General features: G+C 44.9%; 1 protein-coding gene across 1 annotated transcript in view; it reads right to left on the bottom strand.

The window, feature by feature from the left end:
• Nucleotides 1-7,737: 7,737 nt before the first annotated feature.
• The window catches only part of LOC139925246 (fibrinogen-like protein 1), a 3,037-nt gene continuing 379 nt past the window's right edge, over nucleotides 7,738-10,395 (bottom strand). Inside the window, exons 2-6 of the mRNA XM_071916531.2 lie at nucleotides 9,524-9,719; nucleotides 9,093-9,170; nucleotides 8,877-8,989; nucleotides 8,453-8,715; nucleotides 7,738-8,080 (exon numbers count right to left, since the gene is read on the bottom strand). Of these exons, the coding sequence (XP_071772632.2) occupies nucleotides 7,738-8,080; nucleotides 8,453-8,715; nucleotides 8,877-8,989; nucleotides 9,093-9,170; nucleotides 9,524-9,719 (993 nt within the window). The remainder of the gene's footprint in view (nucleotides 8,081-8,452; nucleotides 8,716-8,876; nucleotides 8,990-9,092; nucleotides 9,171-9,523; nucleotides 9,720-10,395) is intronic.

The following is a 10,395-nucleotide window of genomic DNA, read 5'->3' on the forward strand; positions in this document are numbered from 1 at the left end:
AAATCTTGTTGAAAGTTAAAAAGACAAAAATAGAATATTTAGAATATTGCATATCCCTAATGAACCGCTCACCACACTCTCGATGGTCTGGAGAACGACCCGTTCTAATTCATTAGAGGTCAGAAGTTCACTACTTCACTTCCTGCCTGGAGTACAGCAGGAAGTTAACGTTTACAACACCGTGTCACTTTCAACCTGTCAGTCAAAGTGTCTTTCACTGGCACTGTCCGGGGAGTTGTAGAATTCCAAACACCATTTTTTTTTCAGTGCGTCTGTTCATCAACTTCGGACACCATGCCTTTATTATGTCTTTTCTTAAATCCAGTTGCAGTGGGAATATCTACGTGTGTGTGTGTCTGTGTGTGTGAGACTGTGCATGCATGTGTGTTCACAGAGAGAGAAAAGGAATGTAAAGGAGTATAATCAGGCAGGGTTAGGGATGAAAAATGAAAAATGAAAATTGATTCACGTGGACTGTTTTCTTGTTTGATTCTTCTCTCTTTCTCTCTCTCTCTCTCTGTCTCTCTCTCTCTCTCTCTCTCCCTCAACCCTGCTGTCACTTGCTTCTCTCTCTTTCTCTCCGTGTTTTCTATCAGTCAGTCAGACAATTCTATTTCCCGATCCATATTTCAGTGGAGGGAACTGCCTGACGTGGAAGACCCAGACCACAGCCTGCAGCTGATGGGAAGAGCACTGTCCGCCCCAACAAGAGCCTCCAGCTGATGGACAAAGAGTTTAGGGCACCAATGTGTTTTATATAATCTTCTGAGTGATAAAGGTTGATTTTCTGTGCACACGCATGAGTGTGTGTTTATTTGCATGTGTTTGTGTGTGTGTGTGTGTGTGTATGCGTACACTCATGCATGTGTCGGCTCATGTTTTTGTGTGCATCTATCTGCTCATTCTGTCTCTGATCCTCAGCGATGGTGAGAGTATAAATCCCTTGACTTTCCTCCTCCTGTGAAGAAATGTCTGCTTCTTTGCCTAAGCTGATTCTGCAGAGCTAACCCGTCCTGCCTGTCACATACACTTCATACACACACAGAGACAGGGAATAAACAAGATCAGATCCATCTCTTTCCCTCTCCCATCTCTCGCTCTTTCTCTCTCTCTCTCTCTCTCTCTTTCCCTCTCTCTCTCGCTCTCCTCCTCTGTATAAAAAGGTGCCTGTCGGTTCTAGTGCTGGAATGAAAATAAATTTAAACATCTCAGCGCAACCTCAATCATTCTTTGCACCCCCAGCACCTGCCCCCATTCACACACACACACACACACACACACACACACACACACACACACACACACACACACACACACACACACACAGACACAACAACATAATCTCTTGGCATTTAATGGCTTTCAGTACGTGCCCCTCACTGGTTTCTGTTCAAAGTGAGGACAGTGAAGTCATGGTAAGATGCTGTAAATGTAAAAGTGTGTGTGTCTCTCTGACACTGCCTGTCTGTCTGCTTTTTTTTTTTTTTTTTGGCCACAACCCATCCTTCCCTGCAGGTGCGAGACAAAGCGATGCAGAGAAGAAGAGAAACACAGCTGACCATTGGGCCGCTTTACCACATCCTTCATACTGTACCTCAATTCTTCCCCAGCACCCACAGAAACATGTGCACACACTCACAGACACAGACACATACACCCCTCTTCATATTTCTGTTTGTCTACTGGGCGTGTCACTGAATACGAAAAGCAGTGTGTAATCTATTGTATGTTGGATGGCCTGTTTTATTGTCAAATGCTTCCCTGGTATTTTATAGGGATTTATAACTTCCAATGTGCTACTCCTGACCTCTAGTGGTTCACAGACAGCCTTTTCCTTGTGTGTTTGTGTCACAAGGTTTGGCGACACTAAGAAAGATCAGATTAGAAACCCCTTTGGTTTGAGGAATAGATTCTGCCTGATCGACATTCTCAATCTCTTCACCCCGCCCTGCCCCTATTTTCTCCCTCTTCCCTCGTGTCATGCTGACAAGTGACGGTTCACTGGATTATAGGGGAAACTAGCAACACCAGAGACTTCACAGAAGTGCATTCAAGGGGAATACCGCTTTTAAGCATTATCATATGGCATTCCTATGGCCATGAAGGTTTAATCAATATTTCTGAACACACACAATACTGTTTCAAGGCTACAAGCTAGTGAACTGTGACATGCCATGTCATCAAGATGGAGATCTTTAATCTGCTTCATTGACAGTGAATGGAAGATTGACTTTGTGCATTCAAATAATTTTTGAGCCAATAATCAAACAGAGTTTTGTGATCATGGTGAACCAGAACCCACTGACAGACAAAAGTACATCAAAATGTATCTTGTTGAAAATAAAATTAAAAAAAGAAATATATGTATATTAAAATCTGGAAAATATCCATGTTTGCAATGGTGATAGATGAAAATTTGCAAAGAAACGCTGACCCCCTTTCTAATGCAAACTGCAAAACAGTGGGGGGAAAAAATGAAAAGCTGTTTTACCGAGAAGCTAAGTAAAGTATCGAGAGCCTCACCACCCATTCAGAGTGTCTCTGTTTTTGTAGGATTTGTTGTTTCATGGTTTAAAATCTTGTTGTCTTGGCTTGACTCTTTCAAAGCTTGATAACATCTTAAAGCTTCACGGCATGCGGCTAAAGGGAAAGTCATGGGACTGGCCAGCTAGAGAACAGATATGATCCCTCCAACACGGCCTCTTGTGCCCTCTGCCCTTTGAGATTGTCTGGTTCATAACCTCACCTGCTCCTGGCTGAGGACTCACAATGTACTGCTGTGATCTGATCATTTCATGTTTATCGAATTCTCATCAGCCCAGTATCAGAGCACTGATCATTCAAGTAGATTCACACAAGGGAAATAGAATAGACCTGACAAAACACTCAAATCACTCTTTGTCTCTATGGTTGCAAACACTAGCTGTCACACACCCTGAGTATCTATCAGCATCAAGCAAGCACCAAGCAGATGCTGTATGCTGGGGGTTCATCACGCAGACGTGTTTTGTTTTGTTTTTTTATAAAACATAAAAAAACACAAAATAATTACACAACACAACCTCCAGTGCCTCCACCACCTCGCTCCCTTCACTCCCTCTCCCTGCAAAGCCCTTCACCTCCAGTTCTTGTGCAGACAGAGAAATGACGAGAGATGGAGTGAGGCCTGCCACATGGCGCCCCCTGTGTTCTCCACCCCTCCCTCCCTCCCTCCTCTCCCCTCCCCTCCTCACCCCATCTCCTCACCACATCAGGATACACTTGTTCTGGTGAATTCCGGTTTCAAACGGAACGCTGCCTTGCTCTGGTTTTCTGCAGGACCAGTATTATTAGCAAGCACATACTGTCTTTCGGTGGCCCTGTGGTCTGGGAGGAGAGCCTCTAACGGCCTGTTACTCACACACCTTTGAAACCTCGCCCGGTCCTGCTTCCTCCCCCCAGCCACCTCCCCTCCTCACCCCTGAAAGCCTCACTCCTTATCACCAAGAAAGCAGATGAAAGAATTTAGTGCTCCTTCTACCGTACATCATTAAGTTCATTATGTCCTCCCACTTCTTTCATGCTGTCCCATCATCAAATCTGCTCTACTGAAACCACTCTGCCGTTGAGCAGGTTATTATTCTTGATGTCTCAGAGTAAAGCAGCATGGTGCAGTTATAAGCAAAGTGAATATCTTTTTCACTCTCCTCTCACTGGATCTGTCCTTTGACCTCCAACCCCAAATATGATGCCCCTAGTGTTGAGAAGGGGCACTGCAATCTGCAAAGTTTTGTGATCAGGTTCAATATTTTCACTTTATGAAGACCAAAGCTCTCTCATATTTGCAAAATCACTCATGGTTCTGTGATGCAGCTTGAAGAGAAGTGCACTCACCCATCTCAGAAAACAGAGTCACATTTTACAAGAATAATTTCAGTAGCTGTATACTTATATCTAACATCACTGTTATCTTCCTAAATCAGCCTTCACATTGTGAGTCTTTGTTTATAACCTGTTATTGTCTTTTATTGTTTATTTTCTTATAAAGCACAATATCTATTTCTTGTCCGTCTGCACATTGAGTGCTTGGTGCCTCTTTGTGTGCCTCTGCAATTGAACTGCAGTCTTTCTGGTCGATTACTATCACATGAATGTCATAGCAGCAAGGCAGAAGGAAAATCATTTCCCAGGGTTTCCTCTTGATTAAGCAACGCTGCCATCTGCTGTTGAGTACAGATAGAGTTCAGATGGCTTACTACTAATAGCATCTCCTCCTGCTATCTCCTCCAGCAGTACTGCTCAGTATAGCTGAACAATGAAGCTGGACAAATAATTTTGCTCCATATGAATTATCTGCCTAAATGGTATTGCATTGGCCTTTTTCTGGTTCAAATGGATCCAGTCTCCAGATATTGCCTAGAGGCTGTAATCTGTGGTATCTTCTTACTTCAGCAGGCTACACACTCTGACACCATGATATGTGTTAATTTTAATCAGTAACACATCTGAGACGGCATTCTAACTTAATGTTTACTGAAATTAACATTCATGTTTAGTGAAGTCTGCCTCTGCCCTTCCACATGACGTCGGTACAACTGTACTGTACAAGTGTTACTTTATCATGACATGTTTCGGCTTTGTTTTTGTGTCTTGGAAAGCCCATTTGGAGATTTGATGTTTCATCGAATGATCCATCGCTACACTCTGCGGAGAGTTTCTCTGATCACCATGTCCATTCATATAGGCTTGTGCATAAAGTGATGCTCCCAGAAGAGGGATCTTATACATGTCTGCCCCTGCGTAAATAAAGTGTGCTGCCAACATATTATATAAGGGTCAATAGGCTAGCATCAAGATGGTGCAGGCTGCTGCGCTGAACTTGGTGGCACACTGAAACGACACAGGTCGCATGAGAACTTCCCCTAAGGGAGTGCAGTGCTTCTCAGAGGGATGTGCTGGCTAACCGCTGCCCAGCCTGGGCTTCCGGCCCTGGGGCAACAGAGCCTATCGGTACCCCTCACACCCTCCAGCACCACCACTATCACCCCACTCCAGACACTGTGCCAGGATACTGTGGTAACACAACCCTGGGCCTCGGTTCCTCCCTTGTCAACAAGACTGATGGATGGAGAAAGGAGGAGAGGAGAAAAGAAGAGGACATGAGGACTGATGAATGAATGTGACTGGAGTTCAGAGGAGAGGATGAAGACAGACAAAAATGACAATGAAAGCAAGAAGGGATTGGAAAATGTGTGGGGAAATGATGAGAGAATGAGGGAGAAATTAAAAGAAGGAGGAAAGTGAGGATAAGTAGAAAATGACACAGAGGAGGATTTAGTGGCTCTCTTTCATGTAAGTGATGCACTAGTCTTTTTAGGTGCAGAGCTGAATTCCAGAGCTGGAGCATCATTCAGCACATTCTCTATTTCTATTTCTCAAACACAGAAACTTTTTTGGAACAACAGCACATTTGTTAATCAATTCTGAAATGACTCAATGCAGATTTTACCAAGCATCAAAGGTATCTTGAGCTGAAATAAAACCTTTCTCCCTGTCTTTCCAGTATGCCACAAAATATTTGTCTCATCTCCTGAGCCACCAGGGGGCAGCGCATTAAACCTTTCATCCTTGCATTGTTTCTACAGTAATGCAGCAAAGCACACACACACACGCACGCACACACACACACACACACACACACACACACACACACACACGCACACACACACAGATACAGACACAATCAAATAAGAAAGCTGATATATATAATGGCCTGTATGGGTGATTGATCTTGATTACTTATGGTGAACAGTGTGTGTGTGTGTGTGTGTGTGTGTGTGAAAGAGAGAGAGAAGGGGAAAGGGGGGGTTGTGGGTGTACAATGATAATTACAGTAAGGCGGCATGATCAAACTTCGTCTACAAGAGGAGCCTCTTCATTTCTAATGTTGGCTTGTTTTTATCAAGCCAAGCACATCATGCACCTCCCTATCTGGTGAGAGAGTCCTTGGGAGAGTGTGCAAGTTCTTGTCTCTTGTTTGTGTCTCATCTTTGCGTGCATGTGTGTGTGTGTACACGCACACAAGCATGTCCCAGTGTGTGTGTAGGTAGTGTATGTGAAATACCGTGGCTGGTCGGGAGTCTGCCTGTTGTCTGTCCATGTGTTTAGATCAGAGCCCGCTGTGCCCCCTGGCCCCGGGCCCCCTCACTCGTATTATTAGACACTCTGCTTGTTGGAGAGACTGACAGCTCATCGTGAACGCTGCTAAAATGGGCGCAGCCGTTTACACACACCCTCGCTGTCCGTCCCCACCACCTCCACGCACACAGACAAGCCTCACACACGCGCGCGCACAAATACACCGCTCACACACCAACTCTAAACTCCCAGAAAAGCCTTGTGAACCACAGCCAGAGAGGGAGCCGCCCGCCTGACGCCAACTCCAAAAAACAGGTGAGGGTCAGTGTGTGTGTGTGAGTGTATTTCTGTGTGTGTGTTTGTGCTGGTACTGGTGGGTGGTGGTGGGTTTGGGGGTATGACAATAAGATAAAGCTCCTAATGATCATCATCAGTGTGTCAGGCTTGGATCTAGGTATGAGTATGAGTAAGGTGAGGTGACAGGTATCAGAGAAAAAGGACTTTACCGAACCTGGACTCCTCTCTATTTAGTGTCAAACCATGATATCAAAAGAGTACAGCCTTGGGTTTGGCTCCACAGTAATATAGCTGGATTCAGAACACAGGGGCTTGTGGGTAGAGAGCCATGGGTTGGAGTTATTAAAGTCCCCCTCAGCTCTCTGTTGCATGTTAGAACATTAGCATGAGTAGCATGAGTGACATGGTATTGGAGGATGACTTTGAGGAGCTGTGTATCACCCAACTGTTAGAGCCCCCCCCTCTGCAGGCACAGGATGACCTCTTAGCTGCAGGAATGCTACCTGTGAGAGAGTTAGACGTTTTCTCACATGACAAGTCACATTATCTAAGACACACGTGAGTTGGTACAAACAGAGATGCTTGTGTTTTACCTGCTCAAGTGGTTTAGGCTAGTTGGGGTACATGCAAACTTTTGGTGTTAATCCCTGCGTAGAATACCAACCACATGCTCATAGGATCACTTTTAGGAACGGTTTGGGTTATTTTAAGTAATGCTTTCATCTTTATGATGTTGTAGGTGTATGTGAGGAGTTACATCTCAATCAATCATCTTGTAAACAATCAATCTTGTAAACAATGATTATATGGTTCAGTGTGTGAATAAGTTCTGGATGTGATATAGGCACACGCCTCACCAGGCATCCTCATGATGAAATGACAGTTCAACAAAACAGAAATACCATATGTACAATAAAGATACTGAACATTTATTTCAACAATAACTTCTACAGGCACTATTTTCACTATATGTTTCTTTGTTTCAGTTTTATGGACAATTTACACAAATACAATACAATTTTTCTGCAAAGCAGAAGCTGCTTAATGAACAACAGAAGAATAATGTAGTGTGGGGTCTATAGCTTTAGCATCAAACAACCCACTGGTGATGTTAATTGTTAGAAAAATTGTTTTCTTTCATCCATTTGTTGCCATTTGTAAATGATAGTGACATGACAGCTTCTCTAAATAGAGTGATGTCCAGACAGTGACAAAAACATCTAGCAGGTCTCACATCTAAGACTGACATGTATATATTATGGTACCGTGCAGCACATGTTCCAGTGAGACTTTTCATCGTTAACGCCCTGTTTCAATTAGGTTTTAGGCCGGTCCTACAAAGTTGCGAGGCCTTGTCTTCATCGCCACACTCTTAAAGGAGTAGCGCTCTCCAGATCGGCCGTCTGTCAGGATGTACCATGTCCCCCAGTAGATGCTGTTGGTCAGCCCACTGTAGCGCCCACGGTAATACCGTCCATTCAGGTTAGCTGCCAGGCAGGCATCGAACCACCAGCCTGCACCATAGTACTGAGCACAGTTGCCGGCTGTGTAACGGTCATGGTCTCGGTCGATGGTGCTGAAAGCTCTGCCATCATGGTTGTAACGTTTGCTGTAGCTCAAGGCATTGCCTGCATCACCAGAGTATTCCCGCGCTGTCAGACGATACCTGGAAGAATGACAGAGAACATCAGAACCAAAACAATCAATATATGTAAATCATATTTACAGCAAAGGCCATGGAAGAATAGATGCAAATAGTTCCTCTCTCTCTCTCTCACACACACACACACATACACACACACATATACATTAACCCTACTGGCCACTGAGTACAGCAATTAGGTCTCATGCGCCCTCAAGAGCATTAACAACACCAGTAGTTGTTGAGGGTAGGGAGAGTGCAACTTGTTGATTTGATATGGATATGGTGACCTTACAGTCACAAGTTTGCTTCTCTAATCTTCAGTCTAAACTTAGGTTACCTCCACCCATTTAGTGAGTGTGTTTGTGTGTGTTTGTGCCTTTGTGTATGCTTCACCTCTGTGCCTCTGAGGCTACTTTGAAGCTGTTGTAGGTAGCATGGCGTCTCTGGTGGTGCCAATCCTCCAGCTCGATGCGGAGTTGGTGTTGGCCAGTGGAGGTAAGGGCATGCAGCGCTGCATTCCCCAGCCAGTGTTCTCCCTGCGGACTGCCAAAGCCTTCCCGGTATTCCTGCCATGTCCTGTTGAAGTCCAATGAGCCATCCCGCCGATTCTGGAACACTGTCCATCCACCGCCCGCCATCTCCATGTCACATTTAGCCTGAGCAAAAACAAAGACTTTGATATCTATATCTATCTATATCTTTGATATCTACCTAAATACTCAATACTAATCTGCAGATAGCAGACATTTCACATCTCTCACAGAGAAAGAGGTGGTGGCTGTCTGTGTGTTTTATGTGTGTGCTGTATCTGAAATACCTCCACTGCCGGCCTATGCAGGTCAGGCTGGATGGTGTAGATTCCATTCTCTTTGATCCCCAGCCTGTAGATCTCTGCACAGTCCTGAGGATGTAACCTTGCCAACGGGGCAACTTAGAACCACACACAGTGCATTTTTATTCAACTAATGAATCGCCTGGTCAACTAATCATCATACATGACAAGACACCCCGTGATTACTCCTGATGCCCTCACCTGTAGGTGGATACTGTGTGATGCTCTTCAGTAAAAGCAGCAGATCTTTCTCCCCCTCTCTTCCCACCGCTGCACTCTCTGTACATCCAGACAAAGAGGAGGTTATAAGCAAGAAAACATCACACTGTTGTCAGTGGTTAAAAATAGCAGCTATCTCCTGGTCTGCTGTTGAAGGAATCCAATTTGTATGATGGTTCTTTCAAGGTTCCTCACATCGTGAGCCGTGTGTGTGTGTGCATGTACACAGAGTTTTTCTCATCCAACTCTTGGGGCACTTAAATTCCTATGCACTCACCTCTGACCGACACTTAGCAGGCCTCATTGAGGTTCTGTTTACTATGTGTGTGTGGGGGAGTGGGGGGGCTGGCATATGTATACATATGTGTGTGTGTGTGTGTGTGTGTGTGTGTGTGTGTGTGTATGCCACTGACCCAGTCGTTTGGCCATCGCCCTGAGGGCCTGGCTGTGACAGTGGAGGTCACACTCTGTCAGCACAGCTGCCATCAGTGCCAGGATGGCCCCTAGTGAGTTGCTGTCCTGGCCCCCTTGGCTCCAGGAGCCCCCTGTTTCCTGGAGGGAACGCATGCAGCGCTGCAGTTGAACTAGACGCTCTTTGACATCCCCAGTCTGCAAAGACAATACCCATCGGCACTCTTTTATAAGGAGTTATGGTCACATGTCAGAAATCAAAAATCAATAATCAATCCATGGTTAAACACTTCAGAATCAACTTTATTCTCCAAGTCAGTTGCATAAATATAGGATTTGGTTGGGTGGAATGGTACTGTCAGTGTATGAAGTAGTGCATGTGCGTATTCATACATGCATCAGTGTGAATGATCACATCACACATGTTAATCCACAGACACCAAAACTCAGGGGCATGTGTGGTGGCACACTCAATCAGTCACTTACACTTACATCACCCATTGTAATAATGTCCCTCACACACCTGTTGCTGCATGAGCTCAGCACAGCCATATGATGAGGACATTTTTAAAGCAGATCTAATTTTATCCCTACTTTGATTGCCGTCACTGTTAGGTGGTGCCAACTTTAGTGAGCCTACAATCCCAAGAGAAGGGACCTGCTGGCCCGTGACAGATAGTAGGCAGCTCAGTCTCCTTGGCACACTTGAACCAACAGATTGCGGCTCCGTTCTACATTGACTTGTTGACTGATGTCATGTCATTCATTGTTTCCTCATGCTGAACCATCCCACTGCTACATGGCAGAGCAACGTGATGTGTAAAGACATGCCATATTATTAACTGTCACATTGTCCGGCTTAACTTAGAGATCT

This window comes from Centroberyx gerrardi, chromosome 5, assembly GCF_048128805.1.
Source record: "Centroberyx gerrardi isolate f3 chromosome 5, fCenGer3.hap1.cur.20231027, whole genome shotgun sequence".
Lineage (NCBI taxonomy): Eukaryota > Metazoa > Chordata > Actinopteri > Beryciformes > Berycidae > Centroberyx > Centroberyx gerrardi.